This window comes from Lactuca sativa, chromosome 7 (assembly GCF_002870075.4).
Source record: "Lactuca sativa cultivar Salinas chromosome 7, Lsat_Salinas_v11, whole genome shotgun sequence".
In the NCBI taxonomy this organism is placed as follows: Eukaryota; Viridiplantae; Streptophyta; class Magnoliopsida; order Asterales; family Asteraceae; genus Lactuca; species Lactuca sativa.
Window position 1 is genome coordinate 53,558,361 of NC_056629.2, and position 25,860 is coordinate 53,584,220.

The 25,860-nt window shown below is 36.1% G+C and overlaps 2 protein-coding genes across 2 annotated transcripts; one reads left to right on the forward strand and one right to left on the reverse strand.

Annotated features, from left to right (window-relative positions):
• Positions 1-4,398: 4,398 nt before the first annotated feature.
• LOC111905660 (uncharacterized) lies at positions 4,399-6,467 on the forward strand. Its single transcript, XM_052765585.1, has one exon. The coding sequence runs from the start codon at positions 4,701-4,703 to the stop codon at positions 6,153-6,155; it is 1,455 nt and encodes a 484-aa protein (XP_052621545.1). The 5' UTR covers positions 4,399-4,700; the 3' UTR covers positions 6,156-6,467.
• A 16,801-nt stretch (positions 6,468-23,268) lies between these two features.
• LOC128127241 (uncharacterized) lies at positions 23,269-24,374 on the reverse strand. The gene is made up of 2 exons (XM_052765683.1): positions 23,752-24,374; positions 23,269-23,686 (listed from the first exon to the last, which is right to left on the reverse strand). Exons 1-2 carry the CDS (start codon positions 24,372-24,374, stop codon positions 23,269-23,271), a joined length of 1,041 nt encoding a protein of 346 aa, XP_052621643.1.
• Positions 24,375-25,860: the final 1,486 nt, after the last annotated feature.

A 25,860-nucleotide genomic window follows, 5' to 3' on the forward strand; every position in this document is an offset into this window, starting at 1 on the left:
CATGTGTCTCAACTTCAGAAGTGTTGGTGGGTGAGACAATGGTGGTTCCATTGGAGAATATGCAAATCGTCGAGCATTTTGTTGACTTTAAGGACAAAGTTTGATTTAAGCGGGGGAGAGTTTTAACTAGACCTGACAAACAGGCTGTGTCGTGTCGAGTTGAGAAATTAAACGGGTTGATGGTGGTTGACACGGACACGACATGTTTAATAAATGGGTTGGAAAACCTGACACAGACATGACTCGGTTATAGTCATGTTAAACCAACACGAGCCGTGTGACCCGTTTAACCCATGAAACCTGTCAATCCCGCCAAACCCATGATTTTGGCATAAAGTGGTAAAAAAAAAATACAAAGTTTACATTGTCATCAAATATCAAAAGCAATAGAAATGTAAAATGTAAAGTTCTAAGTATCATCTGAATGCCATGAAATATCAAAAACAAAAGAAATTTAATGTTCAAGTAATCATCCAAATTACACTCCAACAAAAAAAACAAGTTTAAAACCAACAAAACAATAAAAGTTCAAAACATTAAATTCGAGTCTTTTTCAAGCTATTTCTTCTTCATCCTTCTTCCTTCACATAATCCAGATTGTTGTTTTTATGCACTACATGTATTACTTTCGTTTGCATCTTTATCAACATCAACCTTCAATGTAGTAACATTTTTGCATAACGCCTCAATTTTAGGTTGCAATGATGCTACAAATCCAAAAACTAATATTAGCATACCAATAAAAAATCAATACTAATTTTGCGTTTTTATAAAGAAAAAAGCAGTAACAATGCAGTTTTTTTTAACCGTGCAGTTATTTTAAAGGAAAATATCCAATGAAGTCTCAATAGTTTGGGTCTGTTTATGGTTTACTCCCGACTTTTACTTTTTGGATGAAAAAGTCTGATTATTTTATATTTTGTACAAATTAATGAAAGTCATTTTTTTCCAATAGAAAATAACAAAGACAAAACTGCAAAAATGGTCCTTGTGGTATGCAATTTTTTGGGGTTTTAGTCCAAACCATGACTTTTTTGGATTGGTGGTCTTTTTGAGGTATTTTGGTTTTGGTTTTGGTCGCTTGCTAAACTGAAATGACTAATATTCCCTCCTGATATTTTTAAATCTTTTTTCTATTTAATTTAATGCTTTATTATATTAAAATCTCTCTCTCTCTCTCTCTCTCTCTATCTATCTCTCGCTCTCTCCTTGATCGTGTTCTTCCTCAAAAACATATATGGAATCTGATGAATGATTATTTTTCTACTAAGACAGAACATACATACACAATCAAGAACATATATGTATACACACATTAACACATATAATCGAGAACATATATTCCCTTCCCCTTGTTCTTCTTCCTTGCAACCCAAACCCACCAACAATGATTTCATTACCGTTCTCCTTCTTTTTTCTGAATCCATGGAAGAATAGAGAAATGGAAAAAGACGAAGCTAGTGAGGAACAAGGTCTGAGCATACCTGATTGAGGCATGTACTGTTCATCGTCTTCTACAATGAACCCCCCTTGTAAAAACCCTTTGATTTTTCATCCAATTTAGCACTTTGTTGGCTGAATCGACTTGCTTCACGTCAGCAATGGGGTACCTCTGTTCGTCAGAATTCTCTCAAGATGGAGAGATACAAATACTCGCTTATACAACATGCCAACAACCCTTATTCTTCAAACTTTCCCTGTAATTATCGATTCTTAACAGAGGCATACAAAAAAAGAGCATAACCTATGTTTTGGAATTCTTTTTCGAATCAGAAGCAATTTAGTTCTTCTCCTCTCCTCTTTCTATCAAACAAAAAGTTGGACCACCCAATTCCTTCGACTATGGGAACAAACGTCTTGGCCAAAACGATGATTTTGGTTAGGTTGAATATATTCTTCTCAACACCAAACTCGATTCCGATAACAAAAATCTAATTATCTCCATTTTCAAGAACACCCAGAAAATTCTAGTAAGAATCCATTAATAATGTGTAATCTTGGAGCTCATTTTTTCTCTATCTATGTATGGTATGAAATCTTGGTTTTGATTTGTTTCTGTAGAAGTCTTGTGAATGATTACATTACAACAGTAAAGACGATGGCATGTGATATTCTTGAATTCTTAGCAGATGAATTGACGGAAACATGGAAGACGTACGTAAGGTGTTCGATGAAATGCTCGAACAAGATAGTGATGTTTTTGCCATTGAGACACACACGAAGAAATTAAAATTGATTCTAGAACACATATAAATTTGTTGGATTTTTTATAGTTTAGTAATGTTTATGATCTGGGAGTTCACTCGAGAGAGAGAGATAGAGATAGAGATAGAGAGAGAGAGAGAGAGAGAGAATGGGCCCTTCATATTTTATTAATTATTAAAATAAATAAATTAATATTAGATATAAAAAGAAATGAAAGAAAAATGCAAAATAAATACCCCAAGGATATTATAGTCATTTTAATTTTTGGAGGGGGCTATTTTCAGTTTTTCACATACAAACTAGTCCAAAAGGACCACGAAGCCGAAAACTCGTGGTTTGGACTAAAACCCCAAAAAAATGCATACCATAGGGACCATTTTTTCAATTTTGTCAATAACAAATTATCGTATAAAATTAAGATAATCGAAAAAGACACACACCTACTCCCCTTTATCTCTCTTATCTCTCTGCACACTGATGAACCAACAAGTTCATCATGATGCATCTCCTTAGCTTGGTGTAAGGGGTAGTGTTGGCACAAGAGGTGGATCCAAGAATTTTTAGAAGAGGGGACAAAAAATATTAATTTTTTAAAAAAAGGAAAAATATATTTGAAAGCCAAAATATATTATTTTAAAGGGTAAAATTTTTATTATGTTTGAAAAAATAATTATTTTTTGACAAAATTGCAAAAATAGTCCCGGTGGTATGCAATTTTTTGGGGTTTTAGTCCAAACCACGATTTTTTTGGATTGATGGTCCTTTTGAACTAGTTTCATTGCATTTTTGGTCCCTCTGAATAGTGAAATGACTGTAATACCCTTGGGTTATTTATTTTTCATTTCTTTCATTTTTCTTAAAATCTAAATACTTACTTATTTATTTAACTAATTAAAAAAAATAAAATTCTCTCTCTCTCTCTCTCTCTCTCTCTCTCTCTCTCTCTTCCATCCTACCGTCTTTCCTGCCCAAAGATCCGGTGATATCTTCGGCTAACCACCATTGTTCAATAGTCTTGAAGCTTTTGATCTTCTCCTTCACTTTAGTATTGACCTTGATCTTCAATAGTAAACTCTTTTTGTTCTTCAGATCTTTTTCTTCTTCCCCATCATGAAAGCTAGAATCAATTTGCCACCTACATCGATGTCTTTCAAATTGAGCAAAACAAAAACCAAATCGTATACACACACGATCTTCTTATTAGGGTTACGATTGGTAATGGTGAAATTGAACTTCGAGGTGAGTTTATCCGACAAAAGTGAGGTTCAATTGATAGAAATTGAGAAGGGAGGCTGCCTGAGATGCAGCACCAGTGAAGTGATTGCTTGAAATTTCTAGCCTGAGATGCAGCACTATCGGAGTTCACATCACCGTCGTCTCTACTTCCATTTGAATGCCTACATTCTCCAAGATCACAGTTCCCGATGTTATCTCCCAGATTTCCATTCTACCCAACAAACCAATTAGGACTCCATCTTATTTAAGTTTACCGATTTTCGAACATGATTTAATTTATCAGATGGGATTTGTTTTTTTTTTTTTTTTTTTTGGTTTGGGTGAGAGTTTCAAACGATTTCAATTTTTCAGAAGCCTTTAGAATTGTTTTTTCTTTTCTGGAGGGGTAATCGGAAGCTGATCATGTCTATGGTTGAAGGGTTTCACCAGAGGGCGTCATAGGTGAAAGGCAGACTTCATTTATGATGATGATGATGGCTATGATGTGCAGGTAACGGAGGGTGCAAAATATGGTGGGTTGGTGGCTGGTCGGAGGTGATGAACAGTGGTGGTTGGCCGAAGATATCACTGAATCTTTGGAAGGAAAGACGGTGGGATGGAAGAGAGAGAGAGAGAGACTTTTATTTAGATTTAAAAAAAATGAAAGAAATGAAAAATAAATAACCCAAGGGTATTACAGTCATTTCATTATTCATAGAGACTAAAAACGCAATGAAACTAGCTCAAAAGGACCACCAATTTAAAAAAAATCATGGTTTAAACTAAAACCCCAAAAAATTATATATCACAGGGACCATTTTTGCAATTTTGTTTTATTTTCTTAATTGACCACATTGTCCCATTGTAGGACCGCCAAGGTTGGAGCATGCTAAGCTACTTGGCGAGTGGGCTTGAGGCACCACTCGGTGCAGTCTAATAGCTGAAGGCCTAACATCGACCGGTCCAGACCCATGGACTTAAAGAAAAGCCGGCCAATAAGTTGACTAAAAATGTCCACTGTCAAGCTGAATCGCAATAGACAAAGTCATGTACAAATCCATAAACGTAACACACAAGCATATCATGCTCTTCAATCCATCCATCCCCAATCGACCAACTACAAACAAGATCCCATAATCGCGTAATTCCATGATTTTCTGAAGATTTCATCCGAAGTCATCAACAATTAACATAACAAAGATCACGGAATCCCACAATTTCAAAACCCCATCAAGAATATCCCTAAATTGTTCTTGTATGTTTGGAATTTTCTCTCTGAAATGGGATTAGATGCTATCAAACCCTCACCGGTGCCCACCGGAGAAGAAAACACATCAAATCAATCCACTTCGCTTCTCTCTTTCGACACAGACATCACCACCACCCCAGCAAAACCCTCTACCACCACCGTCCTCCTCTTCTCCCTCCTCTTCACCACCTGCGTCGCTCTCTCCGCCGCCTTCGCTTTCGCCTTCCTCTTCTTCTCCTCCGTTACATCCACCAATCACCACCACAGCACCACCGCTCTCCAAATCGCCCGTCCACTCAGTAAACTCACTCACCCAGTCGTCATCCTCATTTCCTCAGATGGGTTCCGATTTGGGTACCAATTTAAAACCCCAACACCCAACATCCAACGATTAATCAAAAACGGAACCGAAGCTGAAACTGGATTGATTCCAGTTTACCCAACGTTAACCTTCCCAAATCACTACTCAATCGCCACCGGATTATACCCTGCTTATCACGGAATCATAAACAACAAATTCATTGATCCAATCGCAGGTGATACTTTCACAATGGCCAGCCATGAACCCAAATGGTGGCTAGGCGAACCCATTTGGGAGACAATCGCGAACCAAGGGCTCAAAGCGGCTACATATTTCTGGCCTGGATCCGAGGTAAAAAAAGGTTCTTGGGATTGTCCTGTAAATTACTGTGCACCCTATAACGAATCAGTCCCATTCGAAGATCGCGTTGATACTATCCTCCATTATTTCGATTTATCAAATGAAGAAATTCCTGTTTTCATGACATTGTATTTCGAGGACCCTGATCATCAAGGTCATCAAGTTGGCCCTGATGATCCTCAAATTACAGAAGCTGTTAGTAACATCGATGGGTTGATTGGTAGATTGATTAACGGATTAGAAAAACGTGGTGTTTTCGAAGATGTTACCATAATCATGGTAGGTGATCATGGAATGGTTGGTACTTGTGATCAAAAGTTGATATTTTTAGACGATTTAGCTTCTTGGATCAAGCTTCCGACAGATTGGGTACAATATTATACTCCTGTGTTATCTATTCGTCCACCTTCTGATCAATCCCCTTCTGAAATTGTCGCCAAAATGAACCAAGGATTGAGTTCAGGGAAGGTCAAAAATGGCGACAAATTGAAAGTTTATCTCAAAGAAGACCTTCCTGCAAGGCTGCACTATTGGGAAAGTGATAGGATCCCTCCGATTATTGGGTTAGTCGATGAAGGGTTTAAGGTTGAGCAAAAGGACTCGAAGAGTAAGGAATGTGGAGGTGCACATGGATATGATAATGCATTTTTTTCGATGAGAACGATTTTTATTGGTCATGGTCCTCAATTTGCTAGAGGTAGAAAGGTACCATCTTTTGAGAATGTTCAAATATATAATTTAATTACTTCGATTCTCAACATACATGGAGCTTCCAACAATGGGTCTTTATCTTTTGCAAAGAGTGTGCTTTTGCCTCATCATTGACTCAAGTTTGAGTGTTGAAATCTGTGCATGTTTTAGGGCAATGCTGTTTAATTGTTGTAGATGTAAAGTTAATAATGGTGCTTATAGCTTAAGATGCATTGGTTCATTGGTTGAATGTAACTTCTGAGTGTTTGAATCTTGTTTGCATCTAGAAAGGGTGGCAATCTTATAGTGTTAGGTTGGCGAGTTGACACTCAAAAAACTCAACCTAGACACCAACCATATAATTATTCGTGTCATGTTTTTCAACACTAACTCGCATTCGACTTGCCTAATCCGTTTAATTATATGAGTTTACATGTTTGTGTATCATATTTGGGTTCATATGTCATACTTGATTTACCAATTTATTGATTTACTTTTACCGATTTGATTTATTTGATAAATGTGCTGTTTATTGTGTTTAATCTAAGATAATAAATGGTTTGGCGTGTTAACTTGCAAGTCTTTTCCCCACCCAAACAAGATCCTTATAATAAACGGGTTATATGGGCCAACTCATTATGACCCGGAGCCGTTTAAAGTCAACCCAAAAGTGTCGTCTGTGAGAATTGCTACCCTTACATATAGACCAGGGGCGGACCTTAGTGGAGCCCGGGCTACTGCTCAATTTCCGACACGTAGTGTAATTTTTTTTTACTATTAGGTGCACGGCTTGAAGTACGAGTGACACCCTTATTAAAACATTCTGCATCCGCCACTGATATAGAGAAAGATTAAAGTTCCCAAAACCAATACTAAAAATGATACGCAAAGCAGACAAAACCAATAAAAAAATGATACAAAACTAATGAGACTTGTTTGAAAGTAATTTCTTAGCGTTATACCAAAGACTTTTAATACCAATTATAGTTGCATGGGAAAGATGTAAAATATGATAATTAATGAAAATAACATTATTTAAAAACGACTTTTATGATGCAATTTATGATCTATGAATTTATTTAGATTGTTGTTAAGATGTCAAACCGTCAAAGAATAGTGTAAGACTGGGTTTTGGGGGTACACAAAGACTAAAGAGTTATAACTTTTTTTATTATATAATTATTTCTATTAAATATTTAATTAACATTTCATTTATAAAATATAAATTTATAACAATAATATAATATTTTCAGTATTTTTATCTTATTTCAATATTTTTTTACAGTTCTTTTTCATACTCAACTTTTTCCTAAGGGTTCTTCTTGACAAATGAGTTCCAAGGTTTTTTTTCCGGTTTTTGATGAATAACCTGAATTCAATTATATATTTCTTGACAAAACAAATGTGTCACGAAGTCTGATAGCCTCTGGTCCTTTTGCTTAAAAAATACAATTATAATTAAAAAAAAGTCTAAAAAAGTGTTAAAACTCCAAAAATACCTCATTAGTTGTTTAATAACATCATTTTTTAATTCAAAAAGTCCTGCTTTCATGTATTAACCGTTGATAAATGCAGGGATTGCGTTATGACGAAAATCACTTTAAACTTTTATCAATCTCTGTCATCAACTTCACACAAGATATTGTTTATAATTTAGGCTATTTTTCGCACCAAACAAATGATGAGGGGCTCTCATTAGGAAGATATAAATACCAAGCAGTCAAAATATTGTCAAAATGACGCGATATAAGTAATTTATTATGTTGTTTCCTAAACAAATTATTCCTGATGTATGTCCATTCTTACATTTGCTATATTTTTAGCATATGCACGATCCCTTTACTAAACCACCAGAAAAGAAGCAATGTTGGATAATATAGATGTAATCTTGCAAGTTGGCAAGTTTCCTCTATACCACATTGGCGGGGGGAAGAAATATTGTGTAGGTTTATAAGTCTTTTCCCTTGATAGGCCTTCAAGGGCTTTAGTGGATCAAAGGAATAAGCCAACCCACACATGCACGCCTAGGGGTGTCAATTTATGACACGACACGATAAAAATACACGACACGAAACGAAATTGGGACGAAATCAAAATTCGTTTTCGTGTCGTGTTCGTGTCAAATATAAAAAACACGATGTCGTGTCGTGTCGTGTTCGTGTTTACAAATTGACACGATTGAGCATGTGTTTGTCGTGTTTTTCGTGTTTTTCGTTTTTATCGTGTTATAGATGATTAAATATGAATTAAATAAAATAATAGTTATATAATATTATCTTTGTCGTGTCGTGTCGTGTTGTCGTTTTTTAATTGGTTCGTTTTCGTGTTAGTGAAATAAAACACGACATTGTGTCGTGTCGTGTTCGTGTTACAAAAAACATTGTCGTGTCGTGTCGTGTCAGACAAAAACACGACACGATGGCACGATTTGACAGGCCTATGCACGCCTAGCCTAGCCTAGCACTAGCCGATGTCACGAGTGCGAGAAATGGCACGATTTAGGCGCACGACGCATCGGTTGCTTGGAGCTGAGGATTTTTATTTTTGGCAAAGTTCGAGTCAAGTCAGTTTGACCAATCTAGTCAAACGGTTGACTTCGTATACATGGCAACATAATACTCTGGAAGGGTTAGAAAATGACTAGCTTGGAGAGCAAGTCGTCGCACTAGTGTTTCCAGGGGCCGACTCATGTGGGCCCCTTTTCTGCCTTCTAGGGTTTCGATGCCTATAAATACAGCTAGGAGCCGTATTTGAGACTCACGGATTTTGAAGCGCTCTCTCTCTCTCTTTCTGCGATTTCTTATAGTTTCTCAGTATTCACTTTGCGTTTACCGTTTTCCATTGCTGTTGGAAACTCGATAAATCCACATTAAATCCTGAGGTTTTACTCTGTTACTTACAACCAATAGAAGCGAAGTAAAAACCTTTAAGGACAAGAGTCTAATTCGTGTAGTTATTCAACGTTCAAGATCAGTTGTTAACAGGTTGGTTTTATATTATTGTCTTGTTTTTAATTTCGTCCAATAACAGGACACTCTCCTTCTACCTTTCTTATAATCAAATCTAATCGAGAATGATTAATCTGGTTTCTGGACGAAACTTGGTAATCATATTAATAATAATTGGATCTATTATTCGCAACTAATCAACATATAATTCTCAATATTATTTGTCGGTTTCCTTGCGTGTCTATTGGTTCTGATTTACAACAATCTTAAAGATTTTTTTTTTTAATTTGTGTTCATAAATCAATAGACTAATGAACACCTAAATCCCAACTGCTAGTCTCCACTACATGAACCAGGAGTTTGCCAAGCTTGAACGATTCAATGGTCAGCACTACACCCATTTGGCTGACAATGTCAAGTTCGTGCTTCATGTGTTGAAGCTCGCCTATGTTTTGGACCCAAAATTGGCCCCAATTCCCGATGATCCATTTCCCGAGACGGGGAAAAATGTGGATCCAACGATCATATCTGATCTGGAAAAGTAAAGGCTCTGCGTAGAGAGTCTCAGGAATTGTATGTGGGTCGCATCAAGAACTCACTGTCTGATCGACTCTATGATATTTACGTGCCAGTCAAAGATCTGAGAGAGCTATGGAGTACTTTGGAACTCAAGTACAAGTCACATGAGGAAGGTACCAACAAGTACCTAGTGTCAAAGTACCTCGAGTTTCAAATGGCTGATGATAAACCTATCATGGAACAAGTGCATGAACTCTAGGTCATGGTCAATAAGTTGAACGTGCTCTCCATCTCGATACCAGAACTCTTTCAGGTTGGTGCAATCATCGCAAAACTTCCACCATCGCGGAAAGACTTCTCTAAGAGAATGATACACAAATACGAGGACTACTCCTTGGATGATTTGAAGAAATACCGTCGTATTAAGGAGGATACTTGCATCAGGGACAAACGTGTTAAAGTCGGATCGAGTGTGAACCATGTATCAGTTGGGGGTTCTGGTCATAAGACCAAGTTTGGGGGACAAAACAAAAGAAACTTGGGACCCAAGAAACAAAGCTTCAAGAAACTAAGTCATTAGAATCCTAACTCATATATGTAGAGGGCAGGACCTTGCCACATTTGCGGAGAGCTTATGCACTATGCGATAGAATGCAAAGATCACAAATTAGGACCGGTTTCACATGCAGTCGATCAAATGACTGATATGGTGGCAAGTGTGAACCTTGGAGAGATTTTCATGATCACTTCTCTTACCCGAGCAATATGTGCTCGAGGATGGTCCGTAGAGACTGGATCCATTATGTATGTTTGTGGGCAACGAGAGAGATTCCACACTTATCATCTAATGCCACCAGGAACGATAGTTGTCTGTGTTGATGGTCACATAGCTGAAGTTCAAGGAAGAGGCGATGTTCGTCAGAAGTTCACATGTGGTGAATAGGTTACCCTTTGAGATGTTCTTCATGTTCCAACGATCTGGAAGGGGTTGGTTTCTGCGGACAAGTTTGACAAAGGTGGGTTCAAGATGGAGCTTGAGAAAGGAAGGATTGTGATCACTAAGGGCAGAAGATATGTTGGGAGGGGGAACAATTGTTTAAGGATGTATTGTTTGTGCCTTGATGATGAAGGTAGCACAAGTGGGTATAGTGTTGATAGTAATGGTGAAAGTGTTGCAAGTGTGTCTAGTGTTACTAATAATGATGTAATTGATGGATTGGTTGCTAATGTGAATGAAATGAACTTTTCTTGTTATTTTGTTTGTTCAATTTCTTTATGGCATAAACGTTCAGCACACACTAATATTAAGAATATTGAAAAAAAATTCAAACTAAAGGAATGTTAAAATACGACTAAAAAGATTTTGAAAAATATGAAACTTGTGTGAAATCAAGGTTTACAAAGAAACCATTTCCATCAGTTAAGAGAAATACATCATTACTTGAGCTGATTCATTCTGATATATTTGTATTAAATGGAATACTTACTCGAGGAGAAAAAAGGTATTTCATCACATTTTGTGATGACTCCAATTGATATCTACATGTTTATTTTCTGAGATCAAAAGATGAAGCTTTTTATGCATTTAAACTGTATAAGGCTGAAGTCGAAAATCTACTTGAAAGACACATCAAAATTCTTTGCTCGAACAGAGGCAGAGAATACTTCAACCAAAAGTTTTGACACATTCTGTGAAGAGAATGGAATCAAACATGAGAGAACTTCATCATATACTCCCCAACATAATGGTTTGGCTGAAAGAAAGAACCGAACCCTTTGTGAGATGGTTAGCTATATGTTGAACCAGTGGCAGAGCCAAAATTTTTTATATGGGGGTACAAACATTATCAATAAATATTCTATGTAGTTATCATATCTGGGGCATTAAAAAACATCATATTATCCCTTTAGTTGGGGGTACAACAACATAAAACATGTTTAGAAATAATTATTTTATATACATAAAACAAATTTTTTAGGGATGCTGTAGTACCCCCAACGCCCCACGTAGCTCCGCCACTGTGTTGAACCAATCGGGTCAACCAAACAATCTGTGGGGGGAAGCACTATTGACTGCTTGTTATGTTCATAATAGGATCACTAGTCGTGTGATTCTTACAAGCCCATATGAGTTGTGGAAAGCTAGAAAGCCTAACATAGACTATTTGAAAGTGTGGGGGTATGTTGCTTATTATCGGACTCCCGATCCAAAGCGAACCAAATTGGGAGCACAAGCTAATAAGAGTATATTTATTGGATATGTTGACAATAGCAAGGCTTACCGATTATTAGATATTGAATAAGGTGTTGTCGTGGATCCAAAGATGTGGAATTCTTTGAGGACAAGTTTTCTAGGGATGATGAAAACTCTAGTTATACAACACCTACAAGTACTTCTTGAGAAATACTCCCACCTCCTCCTATTGTGGAGGAACCAAGGGGAAGTACTAGGGTTAGAATAGAGAAAAGTTTTGGAGACGATTTCTATTCTTATTTGGTCAAAGGAACACAAAAGAAAGTGACAAGAGATGTCATCTTTTTCCATTAACTTGGATGATGATCCTAAGACCTTTACTGAAGCCATGACATCTAGGGATGCTCCTTTGTGGATGGAAGCCATCAATGATGAAATGGACTCAATTATGGGTAATGGAACTTGGGAGTTAGCTGACCTACCCAAGGGGAGGAGACCCATAGGATCCAAATGGATATTCAAGAGAAAATATCATCCAGATAGATCCATATATGCCTATAAAGCAATATTAGTTGCTAAAGGCTACAAACAACGAGAAGGGATCGATTATTTTGATACCTATGCCCCAGTTGCTAGGATTAGTTCTATTAGAACTCTCATAGCATATCAGCATTGAATGGACTATATACATTCATAAAATGGATGTGAAGATAACCTTTCTGAATGGTTATCTTAAGGAAGAGATTTACTTTGAGCAGCCCGAAGATTTTATGATACCCGAATAGGAAAACAAAGCTTGTAGACTTGTTAAATCCTTGTACAGGTTGAAGTAAGCTCCCAAATACTGGCATGAGAGATTTGACACCACTGTGACTGCTTTCGGATTTTAGAACAATAATGATGAAAGATGTATTTATTCCAAATACACATCCAATTACATAGTAGTACTATGTCTTTATGTTGATGATATGTTGATCATTGGAACTCACCTAGAAGGTATTCTTGAGATGAAGAAATACATATCCTCGAACGTTAAGATGAAAGATCTTGGTGAAGTTGATACAATTCTTGGTATCAAGGTGAAAAGGATAGGCAGTCAGATTTCTCTAAGTCAATCTCATTACATAGAGAAAATTCTGACAAAGTTTCAACATTTGAATATTAAGGAATTCAACACTCCTTTTGATTTAAGTGTGAAACTTAATGTGAATTCTGGAAGAACAGTGGCTCAACTAGAATATGCAACTGTAATTGGGAGCATGATTTATGCTACTCATTGCACTCGACCTGACATCGTATTCGCTATAAGCAAACTGAGTTAATATACTATCAATCCAGGGACGAAGCCCTGGAAGGCAGTGGGTAGAGTACTAGGATACCTGAAAAGGACAAGTACTTTTGAGTTGATGTATTCATCATCAAATGGAATATTATAAGGGTATTCTGATACTAGTTGGATAGATCACACTGGTGACTCGAAATCCACAAGTGGTTGGATTTATACTCTAGCTGGCGGTGCTATTTCTTGGGCGAGCAAGAAATAGACATGCATAGCTTATTCAATGATGGATGTAGAGTTAATTTCCTTAGTAGCAGCAGGAAAAGAGGCAGAGTGGATTCAAGATATACTTATGGATATCCGTCTGTGAGATATTCCAATGCCTTCAATACCCATGTACTGTGACGGTGAGGCCACACCGTCTAAAGTATATAATATGGTATATAATAGGAAGTCGAGACACATAGGTCTGCGACAAAATTTTGTGAGATAGCTAATTGAAAGTGGTAGCATCAAAGTTGTCTATGTCAAGACACGTAGGAACTTGGCAGATCCGTTTACCAAACTTCTGTCGAGAGATTTGGTTACATCTACCACGAGAGTCATGAGTCTAAAACCACAATAGAATCACTTAGTAATGGAAACCCGACTTGGTATTAATGCTCTTAATTCTAAAGTTTAAAGGGTAAGAATGAAGCCACTAACGATAGAAGGTACTATCATCAATGATAGATACATGTGAGGTAGGATAGTACGTTGTTGCTGAGAATGAGGTTGAGTTACAACTCTTAACAAAGTTTTGGAGACATTTAAGAAACGAAGATGTTATAAAACTTCGCCTATATGATCTAGAGGTGGTGTCGCCTCAAGTGAAGATTAGTGGTTTATCTTCTAAAGGGTCATGAAAAGGATTTATAGCGCATGACCATATTAGCGCTTAGGGAGAACGCAAAGACGACATGTGATGTGTAGGGGTAAACTGGAGAGGTTACAAGGTTCATGCTTTAAACCTATAAGGATACCATTGAATTGGTCTTTTCTTGTTTGTTCTCATTAAACTAAGGTTTAATCTTCATGACACCCAAGTGACATCCTGTGTCTGAGTGAAAGGAAACTTTCCAACTTGGGGGGGGGGGGATTGTTGGAAATTATGGAGGTAATCTTACAAGTTGGCAAGTTTCGTCTATCCCACATTGGCGGGGGAAGAAACCTTCTGTAAGTTTATAAGTCTTTTCCCTTGATAGGCCTTCAAGGGCTTTAGTGGATCAAAGAAATGAGAAAAACCCACACACACACGCACGCCTAGCCTAGCCTAGCACTAGCCAATGTCGCGAGTGCGCGAAATGGTGCGATTCAGGCGCACTTGGCACTTGGCACGACACATCAGTTGCTGGGATCTAAGGAACTTTTATTTTTGGCGAAGTTCGAGTGAAGTTGGTTTTACCGATCTGGTCAAATGGTTGACTTCGTACATATGGAAACATAATATTCTGGAAGGGTTAGAAAACGGCTAGCTTGGAGAGCAAGTCGTCTCCCTAGGGTTTCTAGGGGCCGGCCCATGTGGGCCCCTTTCTGCCTTCTAGGATTTCGATGCCTATAAATATAGCTCCCTAGGAGCCGTATTTGAGATTCACGAATTTCAAAGCTCTCTCTCTCTCTCTCTGCGATTTCTTTCGGTTTCTCAGTATTTACTTTGCGTTTATCATTTTCCATTGTTGTTCGAAGCTTGGTAAATTTGCATTAAATCCTGAGGTTTTACTCTGTTGCTTACAACCGATAGAAGCGAAGTAAAAACCTTTAAGGACATGAGTCCGATCCATGCAGTTATTCCACGTTCAAGATCAGCTGTCATCAGGTCAGTTTTATATTATTGTCTTGTTTTTAATTTCATCAAATAACAGGACACTCTCCTACTACCTTTCTTATAATCAGAGCTAATCCAGAAAGAGTAATCTGGTTTCTGGACGAAACTTGGTAATCATATTAATAATAATTGGATCAATTATTTGCAACTAATTGACATATAATTCTCAATATTATTTGTCGATTTCCTTGTGTGTCTATTGGTTTTGATTTACAACAAGCAAGGCAAGCAGAAGAAGATGTTGAAAGGTGAATTCACATCCTTTAAATTGATGATATCTCAAAAAAGGCTTGGATTTACATGTTACTTCTCTCTTCGTCTTTCTCAAACTTATTCTAAAAGGTAATATTTTTCTACTTTTAATCATAGTATATATAATACTTAACTCAGTTATATAGGATCTACCAATTGAGTTTCTTATGAAAACAGCCCACTAAACAATTTGGAAGGTTATTTTGAAATTGCAAGAATGAGACACAACTATGTTCTTTCGTTTCATCTTTGCTTCTTACTTGTCTTTTGAATCATTTACCTTATTTTCACCATTAAAACCATATTAATATCATTATTCACAGGTTAAACGATGCATTTTCTCTTACCTAAAGCTTGAATTTGGACAACTTTGGTTTGTTGTATCAGAAACAGATGTATGATTTTTTCCACTCTTTTTAGTGACTTTGTTGTTGCTTTTGCAGATTCTGAATCTGATAAAAAATGACCTTCTGAATTTACATTTAAAGTGGTAAAACTTATAATAATATTACCTTATGCATTTCTAAAAGAGTAACAAAATGATAACAAGGTTAAGTTGATAAGGTTAATATCAATCTCTTAAATTTTATGGCATTTTCACCACTTTGGTTGGACGAGAATGATTTGGTTTTGGATTTTGGTAATTTTCAATCAACTTGCTTTTGGATTTGCTTGGTGGGGGAAATGGTGTCATACATTTTGTTGACTCTTTAGGTAGTCTCAAGAAAATCATTTATTTTATATATCACAAGCACTTGTGAAATCCCTATTTCTAGCAAAGTATCTGAGAGATAAAGGGAATCAAAACCACGAAAATCCCAATTTTTTAAACCAATATCTCCGAAGAAAGTACATTCACCTGTAGATACATAAGAGGTTGACATCTCGATAAAAAATCATAAAAATTGTATGTGGATATGGTTAATCCAAAAAGAAAGAAATGATAAATGAAACTACTAAAACTTGACAAATAAGATTTGGTTCATTAAGGGCGTGTTTGACAAAAGTAGCTGTTAGCTGGAAGCGTGTAGCGGTTAGCTGGTAGCGGGTAGCTGGTAGCTGGTAGCTGGTAGCGGGAAGCTGTAGCTTTTATTTGTTATATGAATGTTTGGCAAAAGTAGCTGGAAGCTTTTGAAATATATAAAATTACATAAAAGGACAATTGATTAAAAATAAAAATATATATAAATATATTTTTAAAGGTAATTATGGAAATTGATTTCAAAAGCTCCGGAGCGTTTTGTTAAAAGCTACATGAAGTAGCTTTTAGAATCGGAGCGTTTTGTTAAAACTAAAAGCTAAACGCTCGTACTGCCAAACGAAGCTTTTTGTTTAAATTGGAGTGTTTTGTCAAAAACTAAAAGCTAGAAGCTCCCAAACGCTTCCAAAAGCTCCGTGCCAAACACACCCTAAGTCCTATTAACTTTTAACAATAAATCATCTTATTTAAAATTTTCATTTTATTTCCCTGCATTTGTAACAAGTAATTTTGAACTTTAGGCTTTGCTTGAATGTCGCTTTTTAGTTGATCACAGTCTTCGCTTTACTTATGAAAAATGTTCGAATTTCTCATCATTTTGATTCATATTTTTGTTGTTTTATTGGTAACGTGTTTATGTTTTGACCAAGTCCTAATTTCTTAAATCGTTAACTGTTGACATAAATTTGTGGAGTGTGCACTTGAACATCTATATTCTTACCAAATACCTTCATCTGGAGCATCTTCGACTTATCGTGTTTGACAAAGTATTGTCACTTAAAGCGTATTGATATATTACTTATTTTTATATGTTAGTTTTCTTATATTTATTTATTATCTATTGTTTAAGAAAAAAAGCATTTTACTAAAGCATTTGAATTTAAAAAATCACTGCATTTGTCTTATCTAGGAATTTTACTTTTGAAAATCTATCAATTTTAACATTGTACATTCATTTTTCTTAATGTAAACATTTTTTCTTTTAAAAGTCAACCGATTTATAACATTGCAACTTTATGTTTTGTTGCAATTACAACTTGGTTTTTAATTTTTTTTATAAAAACATAAGTCAACCGATTTATCTCATTGTGGTTGGTTAATTTCTATGCGACATTACTGTTGGTATGGTCTCATCCACCTTTATTATACTATAAAACTTCTACTACTTCAGTAGTTGTATTTTGGTAACAAATGATGCTTCATTTTGAAAACAAGTCATATGTAAGATTAGTGTTTCTCATCAACCTATCTTTGTTTGACACTTTCATATTATAAATGTTTTATTATTGCATTTTAAAAATAACTATATATACATAGAATAATTTCAAAAATCTAAATATGTTCAATACATATCGATTGAAGGCAAACGGGCAACAAGCTGCGCCGCTAGCCCTTTTTGAATGACAAAACATATTCTTTTGAAAACAACATTTGTGGATCTAGGAGATATGACATTAGAATGCATGACCCGTTGGACTCTGTTAAGGAGCTCCACCGCCTCTGGTGCGAGAAAACCAAATGTATCGAATGCAAAAGGAACAAACACATGTTGATTTTCTCTACATGCATTGTCGTGCTTTACCACTTTGCACGCAGCGGCTTTCAAAGCGGCATGCCCAGCTGCGAAACCTCCGCTCCCCAAACCAACTAGAGGAGATACACCAGTAAGATCCACGCACGCATGCTTCCCTCCTATCCATCCAAAGACCAAAATGTCAGCCGGTCTAAGTGTGGACCTGCCATCCTGCGGGTCCGTCAAAAAGTTCACTGACGCTTCTTTCTTCACAGATATACCAGCACGCCGACAAGCATCAAAGAGAACATCCCAAACCACATCATGTCTATACTTGAAACCAGGGAGCTCTCTACAATGAACCGCGTGTTCCCCAAAGGTATCCAAACATGTCTTGCGACAAACTGGACATATCTCGTCAATTGGGAATATGAGAATCATGAGGCGGTAACGAAGGATAGTTCGGTACTCCACAGGAGACATATGCTGGCCAAGACCATCAATAGGGATAGTTAGCAGAAAATGTTGAGCATGAGGCGCCCACAGACACTCAAAGACTGCTTTATGTCTGACAGTCATCTCGAAGTTGACTTCCGGACGATTTTGCTAAAAAGGGCACATGCCAAAACTTTTTGGGATTTAGGGGGGACGGTGTCCTTATTAGTGAAACTGCTACAGTCAAATCCCGGAATCGTATCACGGAGACGATATTGCATTTTAGATGCTTAATCTTTCTATTCTACTAGGATGTTCAACAATTAATTCTAAAGGTGAGAAACTTTTTTGAATTGATCATCTAAATAATGTTGTTCTCTTGATTCGGCTAAATATTGATCATTATGTTTTTTTGTTCCTAGATTGTCTCTCGGAGCTCTATGGACTTCTTTGATGGGATTTGGCATCAAGTTGTTCATTTTCCTAATTATGGTCTTATTCATCAGTATGTTGTCTTATAGTTCCTTACTCTTTTACAAATTAACACTGTATTACATAGAAATTGTTTTGGTTATGCAAGAACTATATTAGAGCAGAATATTATAATTGATTTTTTACATGGTTTACTGTACTGTTGTACTCATTATTATGATTCCAAAATTTTCAAATTTCAATCAATTCTTTATTGGTCAAAACTCATTCAAACCCGCACCAACAACACGTGTGGTTTCTACTAGTTTATATTTAAGATAAAACAGCAAATATGATCCCGGTGGTATGCATTTTTACTGAGGTTTAGTCCAAACCTTGACTTTTTTGGTTTCATGGTCCTTTTGAGGTAATTTGTTTTTGGAATTGGTCCATATTAAACTTGAAAAGACTAATCTACCATTTTAATTTGTTTTTCTATTTTCTTAAACATTTTTTCTTTTTATTTAAATTTTTAGAAGTAAAAACAAATAAAGAACCCCCCTCCCTCTCACACACACAATCCACAAAAAATTACCACCCACCACCATCATCTTCCTCCCTACCCTTCACCTATAGTTCATACTCCAAACCCTTCACTTGTTATCACCATCACAACCATTTCTGAGGATTAAAACATACACACACAAAATTAAAAGCACATAATCAACTTCAACGAGATCTATTTAGAAAATTTGAGACTTTGATCCTGATTACGAAGAATAGAATTGGCAGAAGCAACTTCAAAAACACTCACCTTTTTGAGCTCCGGCCGACAGATGACAATCTTGAGGAAGCACACGATGGCATTCCGCTATTGAGCAACATTGGGGTTGTTAATCTTGCAGAAATCAATAAATATTCAAGGTTGTTAATTTTGCAGGATTGAGCCTCCAACTAGTAATTCACCATTGTTGTTCCTTGTAACAAATGATATGGGTTCATGTGGTTGACTGGAAAACCATAAAGAAGCAGATGATGAGTTTAGTCGATGAACACACACACATTTATTTCGAGTATGAACCCTAATATGTGCGATTTCCGATGAGAGATGGTGATCTACGAGCAACAACAATGAGCAGATAATAAATCTATGCATTTTCAATTCAAAATGTACTACCTTCTCTCTATAATTCTACTTGTATTTTGTGTATCCTTTTGATCTCTATGCATGGATTCTTATGATTGTTATGATAAAGACGAAATTTGCAGGGGAAGATCGGAGGTAAAGTCACCAGGGGGTGATGATCGAAGGTAGAGTTACAAGATTTGTCTGTGTGTGTTCTATGTCCGAATTCACAATCAAATTTATAGAGACAAAATTGATCTGAATTTTTCTTTGGTTGAAAAAATTGTTTTGTATGTAGGTTTTAAAGTGAATTCAATGTATGAGTTTTGAATATAAGTGTCAACCTTGCAAAATTATGGGACCAATTTTGTTAAATCCATAAATTTACTGTTCCTAAGCATTACATGCTTTAATATATATATATATATATATATATATATATATATATATATATATATATATATATATATATATATATAGAGAGAGAGAGAGAGAGAGAGAGAGAGAGAGAGATTTAAAAATGTAGATTAGTTTTTTCAAGTTTTACAACAACTAATTTGACAAACAAATTATCTTAGAAAGACCAACAAATCTCACAAATAAATTACCTTAAAAAAACCAACAAATCTCACAAATGAATTACCTTAAAAAGACCATAAAGTCAAATAAATCAAAATTTAAACTAAACTTAAAAAAAAATACATACACATGACATTTTTATAGTTTTTTCTACATTTAAACAAATATAAAAGATTTATGTAGTATTTTTTTTTTAACATCAAAAATCAAAAAGATATGAAAAGAAATATTTTGAATTGGGCGCGTGGGCTAACAACAACAAGAAGGCAAGTACACAAACAACAACGTTGCCCGGTCAACACCATCTGGACTTAAAAAAAAGCCGCCAATAAGTTGACTAAAAATATCCAATGTCAAGCTCAATCGCAATAGACAAAGTTATGTACAAATCCATAAACGTAACACACAACCAAATAATGCTCTTCAATCTAGACCACAAAATCCAACAATTTTAAAACCTCATCAAGAATTTCCCTAAATTGTTCTTGTATGTGTGTAATTTTCTCACTGAAATGGGATTAGATGCTATCAAACCATCACCGGTGCCGACCGGAGAAGAAAACACACCAAATCAATCCACCACCACCACCCCAACAAAACCCTCTACCACCATCGTCCTCCTCTTCTCCGTCCTCCTCTTCTTCTCCTCTGTTACATCCACCAATCACCACCACAGCACCACCGCTCTCCAAATCGCCCGGCCACTCAGTAAACTCACTCACCCAGTCGTCATCCTCATTTCCTCAGATGGGTTCCGATTTGGGTACCAATTTAAAACCCCAACACCCAACATCCATCGACTGATCAAAAACGGAATCGAAGCTGAAACCGGATTGATTCCAGTCTACCCAACGTTAACCTTCCCAAATCACTACTCAATCGCCACCGGATTATACCCTGCTTATCACGGAATCATAAACAACCAATTCATTGATCCAATCGCAGGTGATACTTTCACATTTACCAGCCATGAACCCAAATGGTGGCTAGGCGAACCCATTTGGGAGACAATCGCGAACCAAGGGCTCAAAGCGGCTACATATTTCTGGCCTGGATCCGAGGTAAAAAAGGGTTCTTGGGATTGTCCTGTGAATTTCTGTGCACACTATAACGAATCAGTCCCATTCGAAGAACGCGTTGATACTATCCTCCATTATTTCGATTTACCAAATGAAGAAATTCCTGTTTTCATGACATTGTATTTCGAGGACCCTGATCATCAAGGTCATCAATTTGGCCCTGATGATGCTCATGTTACTAAAGCTGTTAGTAACATCGATGGGTTGGTTGGTCGATTGATTAACGGATTGGAAAAACGTGGGGTTTTCGAAGATGTTACCATAATCATGGTAGGTGATCATGGAATGGTTGCTACTTGTGATAAAAAATTAATCTTTTTAGATGATTTAGCTTCTTGGATCAAGATTCCGAAAGAATGGGTACAAGATTATGCTCCTGTGTTATCTATTCGTCCACCTTCTGATCAATCTCCTTCTGAAATTGTCGCCAAAATGAACCAAGGATTGAGATCGTTAAAAAATGACGACAAATTGAAAGTTTATCTCAAAGAAGACCTTCCTTCGAGGCTGCATTATTGGGAAAGTGATAGGATCCCTCCGATTATTGGGTTAGTGGATGAAGGGTATAATGTTGAGCAAAAGGTCTCGAAGAGTAAGGAATGTAATAAATGTGGAGGTTTACATGGATATGATAATGCATTTTTTTCGATGAGATCGATTTTTATTGGACATGGTCCTCGATTTGCTAGAGGTAGAAAGGTACCATCTTTTGAGAATGTTCAAATATATAATTTAATTACTTCGATTCTCAACATCCATGGAGCTTCCAACAATGGGTCTTTATCTTTTGCAAAGAGTGTGCTTTTGCCTCATCATTGACTCAAGTTTGAGTGTTGAAATATGTGCATGTTTTGAGGCGATGCTGTTTAATTGTTGTATATTTAGGTTAATATTGGTGTTTATGGTTTAAGATGCATTGGTTAATTGGTTGAAGTTAAGTTCTGAGTGTTTGAATCTTGTTCGCATCTAGTTACAAAAGATGTTGCATGGTATTCTTTATAAAGATTGTGTCATTTTATCATGTTGTTATAATTGGTATTCTAAAGAGTTGTATTTCATCATGTAAACGATGTAGTGAGGGCTGATTTTTGTCGGAGTGTAGAAGTGCTCAATTCATGAAAATGAACAAGTGTGGCAATTCTACCTAAAGATGCTCCAAGTCTACCTAAAGATGCACAAAGTCGGTGTGAAATCAATTAGATGGGTTTCAAATAGTTTGTTTTTTTAATAGTTCAAATCGGTTTAACAAAACCATGTTGGTTTGAAACCGGTTTGAGAGGAAATAATGTATAACCTTTGTAACCTTTTTCAGTTTAAACCAATTTAAAAAACAATAATAATACAAAATAAGAATTTATAACACTAATTTAACCGCAATCAAATATATACATATAGATTATATTTGATTTTAAATAAAAAATAATAATAAACCAAATACAAAAACATAAAACTAGGAAACCAATTACAATTTTTTTTTTTTTTGTCATCGTATCTTCAATTTGTTAATTTATGTGTCTCCTTCTTTGTCGTTGTCTAATTCGTTACCGTCTTCCTCGTCCACTTTGGTTGTTCGGAATTATATAACCTCTTCCTGTATTTGTTATTCGACCGATTCTAGTTTGCATTTAAGCAAAACTACATATTATCTCCCATTCTATGCCATCCAAGTAACCTTTAAACAAATGTTTGCTTGGAGGAGGTTCTTGAGGCTGGAGGGAGTGGTGCCACCGAAACCGCACTCCCTCCCTCGCCACGTAAGCGCCATGTCACTTTTTACCACTTAAGTGTGGTTTCTTGCCACACCAAGGGTGTGGTGCCACAGTTTTAGTTTTATTTTTTTTTTGTTTGTTTTTTTGTTAAATATTTGAATTTAATAAAACTTATTTTTTAATAAAAGAACATAATTTTAAAAACATAATATTTCATTAATTAAAAAAATAAATACCATACATTACTTAATTTAAAAAAAAAACCTAAAAATTTAGAAAAACAAAGTAGAAACAAAAAACCTACAACTTAAAAAAACACACACAAGAAACCATTAAAAACTTGAAAAAAAAAAACTAGAAATTAGCCACGATTGATGTAACGGTTTTTCACTTCCTCCTTCATCGCCAAAACCACTTCAAGCTCGGCCCCAGTCATATTCGACGTGTCCATCGCTAGTATTCGCATGTCGCTCTCCCTTTGTTTCCGAAGCTCTCTTTCAGAAGCAATTTTCAAAATCTTGTCCATTCTGTCTTTTATATCCTTCATGTCAGTTTCCATTTCTTTCAAATCATTTAAATCCGATGCTTTGCGTTTGCCTTTGCTTTTTGATTTGTCTCTTCCCAATGGTGGGGAAGGTGGTGAAACTGGAACAGGTTCATCTTCGTTCAGATCAAATTGAACACGAGCATCTGATGTAGTGTGGTCGGACTCAGATGTTCTGCTGTGTTTTGACCCACTGTCGATATGTTGGTCAGATGTTTTGCTACTCAGCCATTTCCTGTTATTTTTCAAAAAATTCCAAACTTCAAGAAACTTGAAAGCCTTCAGATTTTCTTTTGATACACTTTCAACGCTTTCTTCAAAATGACTTCATCGCTTTCTCCACTTTTCCATTGACGTTTCATGTTGTTCCACAAGTCATTAAACAACATGACTTCCTTGTTCATCTTCCCCCATTTGGAGTACACTTGATGTTTTGAACGGTATTCTCCACGGTTCATTCCTTTATGGAACATGTGTAAAACCCGAATCCAAAAGCGGTCATGCTTTTGGTCTTTTCCAACCGTCGCATCTTCTGAAATATCGATCCAAGATTGTGCCAACATTAACGCTTCCAAAGGTTCCCAACATCTAGCCTCCGCCTTCTCTTTTCTTTTAGTTGCTGCTCGAGTGGGCTGAGTTTCTGTAACGAATTCCGGTTCAGAATCAGAAACGACCGTTTCTGGTTGTGTTTGTGTTTGTTGAACAAACTCGGGTTGGGACAAAAAATCAAATGGATTAAAATCCGGGTTGTGGTAGTGGTGGTGTTTGTGGATGTGGTTGCCCTGGTCGTTGTGGAAACAAGGAAACATACCGCCATAGTGGTAATACAGATATGAGAAAATCGGTTGATCAAATGAAGGTATTGAGGTGTTGGTGTTTCTGACTGGTGTTTTTTCTTTGCTAGGTCTTTCGGAAGAAGACATTTTTTCAAAGAAAATTGGATGAAATGATTGTGTTTATATGTGTTTAAAGGTTGTGTAAATGTAAAAATGGTAACATATATATATATATATATATATATATATATATATATATATATATATATATATATATATATATATATATATGGAGTAAATGGTTAAAAAAAATAAAAATAAATTACACGAATCTTTGAACGGTCAAAAGAGAAAAGAGGCAGCCAATCAGCACACGCGGTCTTCAATGGCCGCACTGCGGTATCGACCGCACCAAACCGCACCCTGGGGGCGGTGTTCGTGGCCCACGTGGCGTAACCGCGGTTCCAAATCGCATACCACACCGAGCAGTCTGACCTACGTTCCAATATTATATTGGCTCTAATCGAAGAAGCGAATTTGAAACTATCTTAGAAACTTGGACTTGAATCATGGGTCATGACGACTATTACTAGATGTTATGGTTGTTTTTTCCACCGAGCCAAGATATCTAGATTCTTAAATTCATCGGAAGATATATATGTGCTAAAAAGTTAGAAGCCATATAACTTTGTATTTTTGTAATTCGCTACTTGGGGCGTAGTTTCGTTGTTGTTTACTATCTTTCTTTAATAAAGGGTTATAAAGTTGGATATTAGCATTTAACATCGAGACCACCTTTGGATGATGACTTGATATGAGTATTTTATTTATTTCTTTTTATAGTATATTTTAGCATATTTTTATTATTTATTTTAAATTAATTATTATGCATATTATCATTTTATTTATCTATATTGGGTGCTTCCCATTTTTTATGTATAATTGCAATTTTTTATAAGATTTGAAGCGGTGCGAAGTTGATCATGAGATATGGGGGACATTGATGGACAAGATAAGATTTCATATGGGCTTGGAGAGGAAGAATGAAGGTATGGGCCAATTATGCGGGCTAATAAGCATAAAAGAGTATTGCAAGTTATTGGCTAGTTGTGGTGGACATTTGGACCAAAATTTAGGTCTAAAATGAGCCGGTAAACAAAGAGAATGAGACAAGAAAGTTCATGCTGAAAATGACCTTTCCATACAAGTCAAAGATGTCACACAACTTTTACATGATCCACATGGATTTTTTACACTACATTTTATGTAGGTTCGCGTAATTTATCAGGACAAATTCGTCTTTTCACATTTGGAGTTGGTATATGGGGTATGGTTGGTGCCACTTTCTATAGATCTTGACAAGAAGACTTGAGAGCTATTCTTGGAGCTTCTTGTAGGCAATTTCTAGGGTTTTCTTCATTTCCCATCCTTACAACTTGATAAATTTGAAGTTTGGTACAATTAATCTATATTTTCTTGTTTAACTATGTGTAGCTAAGTTTCCACTAATCAACAATGGAAGTATTCCATGAACAATTAGTTTATTTTGAAGGTAGTATGAACTTATGCTTTTAGATCTATGAATGCTGTTTCTTATTTAATTTCTAAGTTCTTATGTTTCTATTTCATGATT